The sequence below is a fragment of the Ranitomeya imitator genome, chromosome 1, assembly GCF_032444005.1.
Source record: "Ranitomeya imitator isolate aRanImi1 chromosome 1, aRanImi1.pri, whole genome shotgun sequence".
Taxonomy (NCBI): Eukaryota; Metazoa; Chordata; class Amphibia; order Anura; family Dendrobatidae; genus Ranitomeya; species Ranitomeya imitator.
Window position 1 is genome coordinate 360774627 of NC_091282.1, and position 17627 is coordinate 360792253.

At 42.2% G+C, this 17627-nt stretch overlaps 1 protein-coding gene across 3 annotated transcripts in view; it reads right to left on the bottom strand.

The window, feature by feature from the left end:
- The window catches only part of LOC138672755 (leukotriene B4 receptor 1-like), a 33066-nt gene extending 18746 nt beyond the window's left edge, over positions 1-14320 (bottom strand). The window contains exons 1-2 of one of the 3 annotated variants that reach the window (XM_069761103.1): positions 14038-14164; positions 7179-7394 (exon numbers count right to left, since the gene is read on the bottom strand). Coding sequence is in view for 1 of the 3 variants with exons in the window: in XM_069761087.1 (XP_069617188.1) it covers positions 6471-6585 (115 nt within the window). In the remaining 2 variants the exon portion in view is untranslated. Of the gene's footprint in view, positions 1-6470; positions 6595-7178; positions 7395-14037 lie in introns of those variants that run through there. The other 2 variants (XM_069761095.1, XM_069761087.1) reach the window with 2 other exon arrangements.
- Between the last annotated feature and the right edge of the window lie 3307 nt (positions 14321-17627).

Genomic DNA, 17627 nt, shown 5'->3' on the forward strand with positions numbered 1-17627 from the left:
TTGACTGTGAGTAAAGATGAAAGTCACAAACGCAGAAATGAAACAGTTTTCAGCAAAGGGAGGCCAGACTTACTAAATAGACAGAGGATAGGAAAGGTAACTTTGCGATGAGCACAAAAACCTACAAAAGACCACGCAGAGTGTGCAAAAAAGACCTCCGCACCGACTCACGGTGCGGAGGGGCCACTCTGCATCCCAGAGCTTCCAGCTAGCAAGACAAAATCATGAAAACCAGCTGGACAAGAAAACAGTGAACAAATAATGACTATCAGGAACTTAGCTTCTGCAGGAGAAGGCAGGTCACCAGAGAGATCCAGGAGTGAACTGAACCAACGCAAAAACATCGACAGCTGGCATGGAGCAACGATCCGAGAGGAGTCAAATAGAGCAGCCAACCAAAGGATAAACCACGCCACCTGTGTAAGGAACCTCAGAAGCAGCAGCTTCACTCACAGCCACCAGAGGGAGCCCATAGACAGAACTCGCCGAAGTACCATTCACGACCACAGGAGGGAGTTCGACAACAGAATTCACAACAGTACCCCCCCCTTGAGGAGGGGTCACCAAACCCTCACCAGAGCCCCCAGGCCGATCAGGATGAGCCAAATGAAAGGCACGAACAAGATCGGCAGCATGAACATCAGAGGCAAAAACCCAGGAATTATCTTCCTGACCATAACCCTTCCGCTTGACCAGGTACTAGAGTTTCCGTCTCGAAACACGAGAATCCAAAATCTTCTCCACCACATACTCCAAAACTAGCCTTAGTGTAGAGAAAGTGTTATTCTTGTCACCTATGGTAGGTTGGTACAAACTTCAAAAAAATGGACACATGGACATAGGATTATCCAAACTGATTGGATATCTTGCATCCTCTATGGCTTGTGGAAGGGGATACAAGAATGTGAACTATTTAGTATTCATTCTACTTGCCCAATTATTAACTCATGGTCCAGTCCGAGGCCCCACTAGTTTTGGGAGTGGAGAGAAGTATGTATAGGACACTATGCTTTCACGCTGCCTAAATTGGGAAATATCCTTGAAATATGTACTACATGGTTGGTGTGACTGATTGAACTGTGCCCAATGGATATAGTGCACAATGCACAACTTTACAATATCAGTACTGAAGATCTGTAGATATGATAGATATGTAACCTGAAGTGAACCCAATTATGCAGACTACAATAAATGCATACTGTCTATTGTGAGTATTTAGGCAAGGCTGTCTACTCAGCAGAGACCTAAACTGGGTTTCATCTCATACCCTTCGAAATACATAAATGGCTGCACATCTAGCCTTCTCTCCGTTCCCTTATAAGGGGCCCACCCATAGAGGCACAAGTTGGGGCTCCTTTCATGAGAAACAGTAGGTTCAAGTCCCAGGAGGTGCAATGTATGTTTTTCTCATGTATAAATGATTAACCGAGGAAAAAAAAAATCAACTGCCAAAATGACAATTTTTACTGTTTATGGCATCGGTATTCCACATTAATCTAGTAGCCCCATTTTACCTTTTCCTAAATCAATTTTACAATAAAGGAAATGTGTCACCAGAAAATAACCTGGTATTTAAATCAGATTTTGGGGCATTTAAACAAATTTTGGCCAACGTTTATCATTTAAAAAAATAAAATTTTTAATCTTGCAATTTTCATACTGGCCACTGGGGATTTTTTGACTCATACTTCCAGTTCTTTCAGGAACAGTTTTCAGAAAGGCTCCATGTTATCAGAGGCAGGATTACAATGAGCGGTAATTACTCAATACATGACTGATGACACATTCCACAAATAAGAGCATTTATAAATGGATGAAATGACACCTATTCATTTGTTCTATTTTATGAATTCAAGTTAGAAGAGGCCTTGAACCATTAGTGAATTATTTTTACAAACTACTCAATTAATAGAGTAGAGGGGTTTCTATACTTTGGTGGTAAGATATATGGATGAGGATGTTGAAGAAACCTTTATAAAAACCCTACCTCATAAAAACATTATTTTAGGAGATGCTTTAAAAATATACATAGTCCAACAAGAAAAGGAATAAAAATCAAATAAAAATGGATATTGGAGTCAAACAAGTATAATGGGTTTCTTATGATGAGGAGTACACAAATAGACTCCCATGTAGAGAGCATAGTCCTGTGAACAGGGTTTATAAGGCTAATCCTTTAGTATTTAGATAGTACAGCATGAACAATTACCATAGTTCCCCAGCTATATCAATAGAAACATAGAAACATTGTCATCACTCAGGAATCACATAAACCTGATCAGAAGAACATGGTTATGGTTATTATGGATGTATACTGACAATACAAAAGGCAAACATTCACCCATACACTTAGGAATGGAAATATAATGGCTCCATGTTAACTGAATTATCTCCTAAACAACCTCTCACAACATCACTATGCTAATTAGGGTATGTGCCCACGATCAAGAATAGCAGCGTTTTGGATGCATTCTAGATTACAAGTGCAGCACCCCAGGTGACCGGTTGCTGCAGTGATGTTGCTTTTCCTTCGGGGAAGGTGATGTCATGCTCAGAGGCAATGGAGTTCTCTTCACCAGGTAAGTCATTTACATGCAACACATTCTGAATCCAGGCCAGGAGGGGGAGCTCAAGACCCGGATTCAGAGGAGCTTCCATAGGCTTTATGTTTCCTGGTTTGGAGGAGCTAGGTTAGTTGTAGGGAGACACTGAAGTGGGAGGATGTCTGGAGCAGACGTGAAAGGCCTGGAAGCCACGTGGAGCTGCAGCCTCTGGAAAGGAGCAACAACCTGAAGGGTTGTATGTGCAGTTGCCCGGAAGGGAAGGAGCATCAGAAAGAGACAGAGCTCAGAGGGGAACTGTGGCTGGGCACCCTCAGAGACAGTCAGCGCAGAGCGTACCTTGCCAGCAAGCTTAAAGGGGCACTGTCACCTGGATTTGGAGGGAACAATCTTCAGCCATGGAGGCGGGGTTTTGAGTTTTTGATTCACTCTTTCCTTACCCGCTGGCTGCATGCTGGCTGCAATATTGGATTGAAGTTCATTCTCTGTCCTCCGTAGTACACGCCTGCGCAAGGCAATCTTGCCTTGCGCAGGTATGTACTATTTAAGACAGAGAATGAACTTCAATCCAATATTGCAGCCAGCATGCAGCCAGCGGGTAACAAAGGAATATGTGAATCATAGATATTTGAAGTGACTTCAGCCTGTCTGAAATAGGACTATGGGAATTATGTGTACTATGGAGGACAGAGAATGAACTTCAATCCAATATTGCAGCCAGCATGCAGCCGGCGGGTAAGGAAAGGGTGAATCAAAAACCCCAAAACCCCGCCTCCATGGCTGAAGATTGTTCCCTCCAAATCCAGGTGACAGTGTCCCTTTAAGGCCGAAGGGACCTCACACACAAGCACTACTTGAAAAGGCTCACGGACCTCTACTGGTACAGGAGGACTCCCACTTGCCTCTGAGTCGGTCGGACCTCCATCAATCCGTGCCTGGTATCCTCGACTGTGGCCTGTCACCCAAAGTAAACCAGGTAAAAACTTATCACTTGTTTCCTCCATTTATTCACCAGCTACACCATCTACGCCACACACCATAGGACCCCTGGGGACCCTGCTTCACCTGTGGGAAGTGTAACATCTGGGCTGCCGCAACATCACCTAGGGGACCCCTTTAATGCAGCGTCAGTCCCCCTATTGACCAAACTCCACAGGTGGAATCACAACAAACTTTGAACATTCATTAACCCCTTTTAACGCTGATGCCCAGGGCCACGGACCGGGTCGCAGCCACCGTGACATCCCCGTTTTGCGACCGGACCCGGTACCGACTACCACACTGCCCTGTGGGCACATTACAAGCACAGTGGATTAGATTTATACAAATCCCATGCCCACTGTGCTTTTATTTGATGCTGCGTAAACTCACCCGCGGTGCGTATTTACGAGCCGCAGCATGACGATTTCTCTTGCGGAGACACTAGTCTCCGCAACAGAAATTTCCACAATAGAATGTACTGGATGTAGTAAATCCGTATTCTTCAATGAACACATGTGGATTTAACGCAGTGTTTTAGACACAGCGGAAATACGCTGTATCCAAAATGCTACTATTTCCTGATCATGGGCACGTACCCTTACAGAATTATTTCTACACAATAGTTCATTAATGATCAAGCAATATTTGTCTAGTCAACAGATTGTTCAAAGGTCTTATTTCTATACAAACTAGCAAAAACTCTCTTGTGCCCTAATATTGGCCTTTACCAAGCTGTGAAGGTTGGAATCCTAAAATGTATACTGCAAATGGTGTCCCCAATCACTGCTAGCCCTACTAAACACTATCCTAGCCCTCCCCAGAAAACTAGCACTAGTATTATGTGCATCCTAATAATATGTCATATTGGCTTCTAAATGAAAATAAACTGCAGACAGCCAGGTGTGGTGAGCAATCTTAAATAGATCAAATCCTTATACAGTACCAAATAAAAGTCCCTAAAATAGAGATATGCATACATTTAATATGGTATACCACAATTTCCTTCCATTTATAAGATTTATCGAGTACATTAATCCATTTCTTCAAACTGCATCATGTATGGTCACCTTAGTGTGCTACATGTGAGGTGCACATATCTAAAAACTGTTTTGTAACTGTGACAACACAGCTGTCGGGTGACCAGGGACCCTTCCGGGTCACTAACACAAGGGGTCACCCTACCTCACCCTACTCTTTGGGATGCTTCCGAAGGTGAAGATGCCTGGGCTTCCACCCTTGTCTTATCTCCTGAGTTAGCCCTCCTTCTGTTCTTTTCCCTATGCAGGGAAGAGGGGCGCTACTGTGCACCGTAGTACACCAACCCGACAAACAATGCAACACAAACAAGGGTTAACAGAAAACTCCAGGCATACAAAATATTAATTCACATATAACAGAGAAATTTATCGGGATGTGAAGGTAGGAAAATAAACCAAAATAGAGAAGGATAAGGAATAACCACACATATAAATCAAGCAACAGTCACTAATAACTCCTTCAACCCTACTTTTCATATGAACTGCTCTTCCTCCATTAGCAATGCAGCAATAAAGCTAGCTCTGACAAGGATTTGTATCAAAGCACAGATTATAAAAGGAAAAGGAGTGGCTAACAGAGCACAGCTGTGAGCACAGGGATTTCCAACATAGCCGACTAACCCCTGCTTCTTCTCAGCGCCGACGTAGGAGCAATCAGACGCTGTGGTCTTCTGGCTCCACACTGTCACGGTAACCCCGCAACGGTAACTGATTCCATAGCTGAACCCTATTTAGGAGACAGTCATGGCACTTGCTGGACTTTCTTGGGCACTCTGCCTTTTTCATAGAAATTTAGCCTCTCTCTTTGAAGTTCTTTACGATCTGATAAATGGTTGATTTAGGGGTAATGTTACAGGCAGCCTTGCCTATAAAGCCCTTTTGATGTAACATAAATAAGACTGCATGTTTTTCCTTGAAGGTAACCATGGTTAACCGAACAAGACAATTTGTGTTCTTATAATTCGAGCAGTATGATAGTAATAGGAGATGTCTTATTCTCCTTAATACTTTCTCCTAAGTTAAAAAAAATCACTGAAAAATCACTGAAATTATTTAAACAGTTCGTTTTATAGCAGGAATGAAAAATCTGTAGAAATATGGGTTTTTGTGAGTAAGTTAATTTTCATGGCAAGAAATGACTTTGTATTATTTTTTCAATTAATCTGATTACTCTTCATAACAATCTAGAGTTATGAGGGGCGTTCATTAATATTTCCCCTGACCCATTTCTATTTATCAGAGGACGCTGAAACTACACATGTGTAATGATATAAGTCTCTATAGGTTACGTGCCAGTTTGCAACTCAGAGCTGATAACGGTCTTGATTTTAAAGGTGCTGATGTGGTGTGAGGTTTGATAATGGACCCAGTGGAATACAGAGCAGTCATCAAGTTCCTTTACTTGAAAGGCCGCACACCAAAAGAGACGTTCGATTAGATGAAAGAGGTTTAAGGTGATGATTCCTCATCATATGGTGTAGTCAAGAACTGGCATCGACAATTCAAATGTTGTTGGACTTCAGTGCAAACAGCCCCAATTCCAGGGCGACTCCACTCTGCTCTTGGTGAACACACCATCCAGCAAGTGGAGGTAACCATTTTGGAAAATTACTGCGTAACCATTCTCACCTAACCCAAAATGTCAAGATTAGTGTGGAGGTCTGTGGAAAAAATCATCCAAGGCCATCTTGACATGCATAGGGTGTCCGCTCCCTGCTCACACCTTTCCAGAAGCAGGAACGAGTCGAATGCTCTCAAGTTCTATTGACGATGTGCCATGGATACCAGGAGGACCTTTTCAACAGAGTGATCACACAGGATGAAAGCTGGGTCCATCACTATGATACTAAGAATATAGTTTAGTCGATGCAATGGAAGCATCATGACTCACCGCCTCCAAAGAAGATGCGTGCCCAAACTTCGGCAGCCAAGGTCGTGCTCACAGTATTTTGGGACCAGTGTGTAGTAGTATTGATGAATTTCCTAGCAAAGGGTACCATGATCATTGGGGCATACTATGCTTTACTGCAGCGGAAATTGCGGGAGGCCATCAAAACCAAGAGATGTGGCAAGCTCACCAAAGGTGTCAGCCTTCTGCAAGACAATGCACCAGTTCACAACCCACATGTTGCCCAAATAGAGGGATGCCTCTGTGGCTTTGAAATTCTACCACATCCCCCTTATTCACCCGACATCGCTGTTAGAATCTGTTTAGTTTCTTACTATCCGCCATTTTCTCGTGGAGTTCTGGCTGCTGGTCTTTTTCCTCTGGTGCTGGGTTTGTCTTGGGTCAGGTGTTTGTATCACTCTTTATTAACCAGCACCTGCCTCCCGGTCCTTGTTGGACAACAGTGTTAATCTGCTTGGGCTCTAGCTTGGTGCTTTGCTTTGTGTTCTGTGTGTGTTATTTGTGCAGTACTGGCACCTCTGGTTCTGCTAGCCTTAGTTTCTGTTTTCTATTGGTTTCTGCCGCCTTCTCTGTGTTTTCTACTAGGATGTGACCCATTTTTGTACCCAGTCCTTAGTTCTTTTAGGGTACCCCTTCCCCTTATCTATAGGTCTTCGCTTGAGATTAACCTAGGAACGTCGGTGGGTCTACCTTAGTCCTGTGTTGCAGATCCGTAACACTCGCAGCATCGGACTTCCACCTCTTTCCAACAGTAAAGTTATTTTTGAAGGGCAAGCATTTTCCAGATGATGAGACTCTGATTTCCAAAGTCACAATGTGGCTTTTGGAGCAACCTGTTGACTTTTACAAGCGAGGTGTTTCCAGTTGTTTAAAGAGGAGGGAGAAGTGTGTGTCCCTAGGTGGCACCTAAGTAGAGAAGAAAATCTTTAATGAACACCCCTCGTAATTCAAATTGCCACTATAAAAGCTTCAGCAGAAAACTTTGTGAAAACCAACATTATTGTTGGTCTCAAAATTTTGACCACAACTGTATATATTGTGTAATATCTAGATGAAAACAGGTGCAAGGAATGCCAATGACCATCAATACCAAGGTGTGCTATGTGGTTATAGTCCAAATGATGAAAAAGTGAAAATGTTTTTCATCTTACTATGGCATGCTATTCCATGCTACGGCATGCTATTGATCAGATTCATAATGGTTGTCAGAGGAATGTCCTACTACACTAACTGCTGCTCAACACACAAATCATCAAGATCTGCTGCTGGCAGTGGTAGTACGTTTAGGCAATACATGCTGATCAAAGTACCATGAGAAACATGTGGTGTAGCAGTGTCGTATTGAAAAAATTGCTCATGGGATACTTTTGGACTTTTCCTTCTTGATGTTCCAGATTCATTGTTGAGGAGTATGCAAATTGTCTCTTCAGAGAGGAAGAGGACTAGAACTCTAGCGCCACCTATTGGAAGTAGCAATCCTATAAGTCAATGTCAACCCTTTAACGAGCCTTGTCACATGACTTAGGATAAAAGTCAAACCAGAATCTCAATTTGCAGACACTGTGTTTTGGGGTACTGCCCCTCATCAGTGCAAAGCGTGAGATCTGGTTTGCCTGTGTCAGAGGCATCTGACCAGGATCCAAGAAGTATCTTTTCTCCTTGTGGAAGTGATTCTCTTGTGCGAGAGAATCAGATGCTACATGCATATAACCCTTGGCTCTACTGTGAGCATGATAAGAGTGTCATTTTACAGAGAGCTTAATTTCTCCATCTTCTCCATTCTGTGAGTTGATGTAAATTAGACTGCACTCTGAGCGCAGTCCAAAGTTTCACAGGCACCCATAGGCTTGTATGCTGACTTAACGTGATAAAAAAAAAACAAGTCGGCACTGCTCCATAGTATAACATTGAAGCGAGTGCTATCAAATGACACATCGGATAGCACTCGTTTGAGTCATGCGCTGGCTACTCGCCAGTGTGCACATAGCCTCAAAAACTAGGTCTATGCAGCCTTGGTGAGTATTTTAAGGCTATGTGCACATGTTGCAGATTTGACTGTGGAATTTTTTGTGCAGATTCTGAATTTCTTGGTAGAAAAAGCAGGTCAGAATCTGCACCTTTTTTTGGTCTGTGCACACGTTGCAGATTTTTGTGCAGATTTCTTCCTTTTTTTACCCCTGCAGATTGACATGGTCCTTTTTTGAATCTGCTGCGTTTTCTGTGCAGAATTTTCTGCACCATTAGCACAGCATTTTTATTTTGCCATTGGTTTACATTGTACGGTTAATCACTTGCAGATCTGCAGCGTTTCTGCGCGGAAAAAAAAGCTGCAGTTCTGCAGGAAATCTGCAACGTGTGCACATACCCTAAAAATCGTGTAAGTAGAAGTCAGATTCTGTACTCTCTGGAAGAGAGGTTACCCTTCAGTTATTAGTTGAATGACTTCAGGGCGCTATTGCAGAGAGAAAATAAAAAGGAAGTATCTGATTGTAAAGACAAAAATGCATTTTCTTTGGAAGGACAGATAGGAAGAGAGCACTAACATATCATCAAATATTGCTATTTCTGATTCAGGAGAGGCACCAAAAAACAGCATCAGCGCTCTAAGTAACAGACTGCATGGTAGATGACAGACAACTATGATCTCCCTGCAGATAAATTGCAAGTTACCATGAGTACAGCAGACTTCAATGTTATTACTAACAGCTTTCATCTCTGAGCAGTCAGGGGATGTGCAGTACAGTTCAGCTGGCAGCATTGTGAGAGCTGCTAAAAGTGTTTGTATTGGGATGCAACTCTACTGTACTTCTTCTAGAAGTGTTTGTGCTACAGTATGTGGCAATGAAACATAGAAGTTGCTAGTAATCACATTCGTGTCTGCTCTAGTCAACTTGTAATAACTCCACAGTGAGATTAGAGCTGCCGTCAACATTACTAGAAATGGGCGAAATCTAACAGTAAAGTTTGGCGTTCGTACTGAACACCTACTGTTCGGGCACGGACACCGAACACTGACTTCACCAGGAAGTCTATGTTACTGTTTGAGTTTGGCCCCTCGAACACTGGGTGTTTGTGGCTCTGTCATGTGCCTGACAGAGCGGCAAACATTGCTTCTGATCTGCAGTAAAATCATCCCTGCCGGTCAGATAGCTGCGGTTCCAACACTCTCAAATGACAGCGTGAACCCGCAGCTATGATCAGAGGTATAAAGTTTATCTCTCATCCATACTGCTCCTATCAGCCGACCCTTACTGCCGCTAATAACTGAGGCAGGAGCGGCTGACAGGAGTTTTCACTGTAAATAAGTAAATAATCAAACTGGCGGGGGTTCCGCTGTATTTTTGATAATCACCAGGCAAAACTGACAGCTTGAGGGCTGCAAACCCTCAGCTGTCAGCTTCAGCAAGGCTTGCTATCATCTAATAGATGCGCCTTTTCTGGGTGGCTGCGGGCTGCTATTGTAAGGCTTAGGGGGCAATATCCATGGCTCCTTCTCAGCCTGAGAATACCAGCCCCCAGCTGTCTGCTTTAGCAAGGTTGGTTGTCAAAAATTGGGGGGGACTCCATGCCATTTTTTAAATTATTTATTTAAATAATGTAAAAAATGGGAGTGGGGACCCCTCTATTCTTGATAACCAGCCTTGTTGAAGCTGACAGCTGAGGGTTGCAGCCCCAGCTGTGAGTTTTGCCTGGCTGGTTATCAAAAATATAGGTGAACCATAAACGTTTTCTTCTATATTATTTATTTACAGCGCAGGCACCGGCTAATGAATACTCTCAACAGCAGCTGTTGCTCTCACTGTTATTAGCGACAGAAGGTTCGGCTGATGGGAGCAGTAGTCCCATCAGCCGACCCCAGTGACCCAAGTTAATCTTTATACCTCCGATCACAGCTGTGCGTTCACACTGTCTTTTGACAGCATGGTAACCGTGGCTGTCGGTCCTGCGGTGATGATTTTACTGCCGATCAGAAGTGGTGTTTCTTGCGCTGTCATGCACATGACAGTGTGGCAAACTCTGGATGTTCTGTCCCCCATTCAAGTGAATGGGGTCCGGGTTTGGGTTTGGGTCCAGGTACGGTTCTAGTACCTCAACCTGAACTTTTTGTAACTCTTTGTCCAGACCCAAACATTTAGGTGTCCACCCATCTCTAATCATTACACATCTTGCTAAGAAGAAAGCCAGTTCTATGCTAATATGGGGCATTTTCTTTCATCCCTGTCTGTTGATGCCTGATTATGATTGGTCAATAGCATATAGGGAAGATTGTAAACCCCCAGTGAAAAATAAATGCTAACGTCCCCCTGGACGTAACAAAAATTCTTAGCAGCACCTATTACATCCTGTGTTCAGTTGAACATGAAAAATTTGATAAAAACGTCCTATTTAAATATACTAGAAAAAGCTGGTGTAGACACGCAATATTTATCTATGCTATATTCTGTACTGCTGTATTGCTGGGGTGTTTGATTAATTTTTGTCTATATCGTGTCCTTATTTTTGTCTGAAGGTTCCACATGGTGATTGTAACTCTATGACTAAGTGCGCAATAGACACCAGAAAGGCATCAGAGTTTGGTTTACCATCACCCTGTGGAAGCGTCAAATACGCAGCAAAAACGCAGGTGTAAAAAGGTTTGCAGATTTGCTACGCATTTGCTGCAGATTTGGTGCATAAAATGCTGCGATTTGTCAAAGGGAAATGATGTCAGAAGGGGGAGGAGTGTGTGGTCGGAGAATATGCCTGAGCGGAGAATAATGGGGGCTTGTCTCCTGCAAGCAACCAAAAATAATAAACTAGCGTATACTCATCTTTCCACTGTAGTTCATTTAATACCGAGTGTCCCACGTCGATCTCACCCTGCTGTTCGCGATACACTGACAGGAGGTGATCACTTCCTCAGCGTATCACTGAGCCGCAGTGAGAGTTCACTAGAGTTCATTAGCTGATCAGCTCAGGTGCTCCCACTTACGGCACTGCTGCGTGGGAAAGTTCTCAAGGAGTGGTGCCGTAAGTGAGAGCACAGGAGCTGATGGTCTCCAGTGAACTCTCACGGTGACTCAGTGATACACTACCAGATCGATTGCCTCCTGTCAGTGTATCGCCGGAGGCAATGTAGAGCGGTCACAACTCTTGAGATCTCTTGGGATCGTCGTGGGACACTCGGTATTAAATGGGCTATGTCAGACAGGATAGTAATATACAGTATGTTGGTTTATTATTTTATTTTTGTTGCGGGAGACAAGGGCGTCGGGGATCAGTCGTTCAGTAAGTATGGCAAATTAAGATTCAATAAAGGAGTCTGTGTGATTATTTCAAATAAAAGACTTTATTCTGGCTGTGTCTTTATTTACAATACAACTATAGAATTAGTAATGGATAGGTGTCTTGTAGACGCCTCTCCATTACTAAGCCATGGGCTTGATGTCACCTGACAATAAAAAGGAAGGTGACATCACCCCCACAAATATGAACCCCACTTGCCACCGCTACAGGGCAAGTGGGAAGAGTGAGGCTAGGTGCAAGAATTGGCACATTTTAGAGATTCACCTTTTCTGGGGCAGCTGAGAGCTGATATTTTTAGCCTGGGGGGTGCCAATAGCCATGTCTCTTTCCCAGGCTATTAGCATCTTCCCACAGCTGTCTGCCTAGCCTTTGCTGGTTTGATTTTATAAGGGGACTCCATGTCAATTTTTTTCTGGGGTTCCCCTGTAAACTAGCCAGTAAAGGCTAAGCAAACAGCTGTCAGCTGATATTAATAACCTGGGAACCTTTATGGCTATTGGCTCTTTCCAAGAATATTAAAATCAGCCCTCAGCCGTTGGCTTTCCCTCTGCTGGTTATTAAAATCACGAGGGCGCCCACGCAATTTAAATTTATTTTTTTTTTAAATCATCAAGTATTGCATTTGACACAGATTTCTGACAATTGCTGTTTTGTTAGAGCATATATACAGTAGGCTAATTATGTTCATGCTCCTACATAGGCTGGTGTGTGTGTGTCTTTATTTAATATTAATGAGGGTATCTGGCTGAAGAGGTTGAACAAGAAAATTAAATCACAATTTGGTGTTTTGAATAACATATCTTTATTTAGCTCTATGGATTTACAAAAACGCATGAAAATCCACGCCGAATTTCTACTGTGTTTTCTGTCACGAGATGCAGAAACCGCACAGAGAATTCCACAAGCAAATCTGCAACGTGCGCACATAGCCTAATAGTTCTTATGGTAAAGAAGCCTTTTCTTCAGAGGGAGTGCCCCATTTGTCTTTTGAGGGAATTTCACATATTCTTTCAACTTTTTACGATATGTTTTGTATGGACTATTTATGTAGTTCATAATAATAACCTTTATTTTTATATAACACTAACATATTTCACAGCACTTTACAGTTTTGCACACATCATCATCACTGTCCCCGATGGGGCTCACAATCTAAATACATACAAAGAAACTCCTTGCAGATGTTGTCCTTGGTGGAATTTGAACCCAGGACTCCAGCGCTGCAGTGCTAACCACTGAGCCACCGTGCTGCCCATGTAATTATACATGTAAATGTTAATCGTCTTCTTTAGCCCAAATACATTTTTATGCTCATTATTCTAAAAAGAGTGCACTTTAGATGGTATTTTTAACTAACGGTCCGTTTCCATGTACTGACCAGCGGCATGATATGACCGCTGATCGATCATTTATTAGCTTGTTTACACAGGCAGACAGTGGTAAAGGATGCACGTTGAATCGATAATTGATTGCTCAGCGCACATAGGCTGCCATTGCTCCTGTTTACACAAGACGATGCCCCTCCAAGAGCGATGATCTTATGCGCTGCGCAATAGATCATTTCACCTGATGAATGAGCATTTTTCTAGCTCATCGGGTGATCGGCAGCCTGTTTACAATGCAAGATTATTGTGAAACAACCGTTTTTAAGAACTCAATTCACAATTATCTGTCAGAGTAAATGCTGCTGAACTGTGTCTCTTCAGTCTCATTGATTTCACACAGTGCGTTTTTTTTTTTTTATTATCACATAAGTGATTGAAAACAAGGAATAATGCGTGTTATGTCATGTTAGTTTCAGGGATTAATCTGCTTGTGGTTTTCTATGATCTGACATATCTATGGAATAGGACAGAGGGAAAACGTCTATCTGATTTTTGAGCTTGATAAAAGTTAGTCGGGCTCTACCATAAAAGGATGCATACGTCTCTCTATACATGAAAAATATGAGGATTTTTCAAAAGAATAACACTGAGTTTTAGTATTAATATTTCATTAAAAATGTCTCTTATCTATTTATAGGGCATACCTTTCTCTTTTGGTATAGTACAAGCATTATTTGACAAATGTTTTGGTTTTTGTGCTATCTGATATTGAAAAGTAGCAGGCAGCGAAAAATAGTTGCAAAATAAATTGTGAAATCTACGGAAATAAAGAGTAGCTACTTACTCAAGAAGACCTCATTACAAAACTTGCTGTAACAACGGTCAGTAATCCACATATAGGAACTGAAAGTACAGAACAACATTACATAGGTACTCACTTTTACTGTAATTTGCCCATAATGTGTTGTAGTGTCAGAAGGTATCCGAGTAGTCATACGCAGCTCTCCCATGTCTGCCTGCGATATCTCGGAATCAGACTCCAACACATTGCGTTCTACCCCACCCACCTCTCTAATGCATAAGATGACTAATACTGGTGCACCTAAAATGTTCTAGTACCGCGGAAATCCATGCCTCGCAAGTGTCCCTGACTAATGCATGGCAAATAACCCCGATGAATTTTGCTTCGATATTACTCCATAGCTTGCTCAACCCTATGATAAGTTCTCCATGGAGGATACAGTAGCTGCAGTATTTTTTTTTTTCAACTATTTACATTTCTAGGTGAGCTTTTACAGCCCTCAGGCAATGTGCATCCTCATTTAGGCCCACAGCACCCCCTACTGACTACTGCATTAAATATAGAATAATATTCAGAAGAACTTTTTTTTTAAAAACAGAAATGGAACAAGTTGGCTTAATGATTCATTTACCAGCAGGGAGGTTAGTGCAAATAGAAACAGATCTAAGTGCAATTATGGACATAAACTAAACGTAATACCAATGCACGATGCCAAATATTTGCTTTTAAGACAACATGATATTGATGTGTTTTTAAAAGAGGTAATAAATTTGCAGAGTCACAAAGCATTAGTGAGTAGTGTTGAGCGATACCGTCCGATACTTGAAAGTATCGGTATCGGATAGTATCGGCCGATACCCGAAAAATATCGGATATCGCCGATACCGATATCCGATACCAATACAAGTCAATGGGACATCAAGTATCGGAAGGTATTCTCATGGTTCCCAGGGTCTGAAGGAGAGGAAACTCTCCTTCAGGCCCTGGGATCAATAGAAATGTGTAAAATAAAGAATTAAAATAAAAAATATTGATATGCTCACCTCTCTGGCGGCCCCTGGACATCACGCTGCTAACCGGGAGGCTTCTTTGTTTAAAATGCGCGCCTTTAGGACCTGCGAATGACGTCCCGGCTTCTGATTGGTCGCGTGCCGCCCATGTGACCGGCACGCGACCAATCAGAAGCCGCAACGTCATTCGCAGGTCCTCAATTCCTAGAATTAGGAGTTTTTGTGAATGAGAATGACGTCGCGGCTTCTGATTGGTCGCGTGCCGGTCACATGGGCGGCACGCGGCCAATCAGAAGCCGCGACGTCATTCTCATTCACTAAACTCCTAATTCTAGGAATTGAGGACCTGCGAATGACGTCACGGCTTCTGATTGGTCGCGTGGCGGTCACATGGGCGGCACGCGACCAATCAGAAGCCGGGACGTCATTCGCAGGTCCTAAAGGCGCACATTTTAAACAAAGAAGCCTCCCGGTTAGCAGCGTGATGTCCAGGGGCCGCCGGAGAGGTGAGCATATCAATATTTTTTATTTTAATTCTTTATTTTACACATTTCTATTGATCCGATACCGATACCCGATATCACAAAAATATCGGATCTCGGTATCGGAATTCCGATACCGCAAGTATCGGCCGATACCCGATACTTGCGGTATCGGAATGCTCAACACTATTAGTGAGGCTTCTTGAATCTGCAGTTCAGTGTTGGACAATAATTCTTAAAAATACAAACACAAAAATGCAGCAGCATTATTTATATACACACTAATATATGCAAATGTGTAATATATTTAACCCCTTAGTGACAGAGCCAATTTGGTACTTAATGACCGGGCCAATTTTTGCAATTCTGACCACTGTCACTTTATGAGGTTATAACTCTGGAACGCTTCAATGGATCCCGCTGATTCTGAGACTGTTTTTTTGTGACATACTGTACTTCATGTTAGTGGTAACATTTCTTCGATATTACTTGCAATTATTTATGAAAAAAAACGGAAATATGGCGAAAATTTTTAAAATTTTGCAATTTTCAAAGTTTGTATTTTTATGCCCTTAAATCAGAGAGATATGTCACGAAAAATAGTTAATAAATAACATTTCCCACATGTCTACTTTACATCAGCACAATTTTGGAAACAACATTTTTTTTTGTTAGGGAGTTATAAGGGTTAAAAGTTGACCAGCAATTTCTCATTTTTACAACACCATTTTTTTTTAGGGACCACATCACATTTGAAGTCATTTTGAGGGGTCTATATGATAGAAAATAACGAAGTGTGACACCATTCTAAAAACTACACCCCTCAAGGTTCTCAAAACCACATTCAAGAAGTTTATTAACCCTTTACGTGCTTCACAGGAACTGAAACAATGTGGAAGGAAAAAATGAACATTTAACTTTTTTTTGCAAACATCTTAATTCAGAACCTTTTTTTTATTTTCACAAGTGTAAAAACAGAAATGTAACCATAAATTTTGTTATGCAATTTCTCCTGAATACGCCAATACCCCATATGTGGGGGTAAACCACTTTTTGGGCGCACCGCAGAACTTAGAAGTGAAGGAGCGCCGTTTGACTTTTTCAATGCAGAATTGGCTGGAATTGAGATCGGACACCATGTCACGTTTAGAGAGCCCCTGATGTGCCTAAACAGTGGAAACCCCCCACAAGTGACACCATTTTGGAAACTAGACCCCTTAAGGAACTTATCTAGATGTGTGGTGAGCACTTTGAACCCCCAAGTGCTTCACAGAAGTTTATAACGTAGAGCCGTGAAAATAAAAAATCGCTTTTGTTTACACAAAAATGATCTTTTTGCCCACAAATTCTTATTTTCACAAGGGTAACAGGAGAAATTAGACCAGAAAAGTTGTTGTGCGATTTCTCCTGAATACGTCGATACCCCATATGTGTGGGTAAACCACTGTTTGGGCGCACCGCAGAGCTTGGAAGTGAAGGAGCGCCGTTTTACTTTTTCAATGTAGAATTGGCTGGAATTGAGATTGGACGCCATGTCGCGTTTGGAGAGCCCCTGATGTGCCTAAACAGTAGAAATCCCCCACAAGTGACCCCATTTTGGAAACTAGACCCCCAATGGAACTTATCTAGATGTAAGGTGAGAACTTTGAATGCCCAAGTGCTTCACAGAAGTTTATAATGCAGAGTCATGAAAATAAAAAATATTTTTTTTTTCCACAAAAAAGATTTTTTAGCCCCCAAGTTTTTATTTTCACAAGGGTAACAAGAGAAATTGGACCCCAAAAGTTGTTGTCCAATTTGTCCTGAGTATGCTGGTACCCCATATGTGGGGGTAAACCACTGTTTGGGCGCACGGCAGAGCTCGGAAGGAAGGAGCGCCGTTTTGGAATGCAGACTTTGATAGAATGGTCTGCGGGCATTATGTTGCGTTTGCAGAGCCCCTGATGTACCTAACCAGTAGAAACCCTCCACAAGTGACCCCATTTTGGAAACTATACCCCCCAAGGAACTTATCTAGATGTGTGGTGAGAACTTTGAATGCCCAAGTGCTTCACAGAAGTTTAGAATGCAGAGTCGTGAAAATAAAAAATATTTTTTTTTCCACAAAAAAGATATTGTAGCCCCCAAGTTTTTATTTTCACAAGGGTAACAGGAGAAATTGGACTGCAATAGTTGTTGCACAATTTATCCCGAGTACGCTGATGCATGATATGTGGGGGTAAACCACTGTTTGG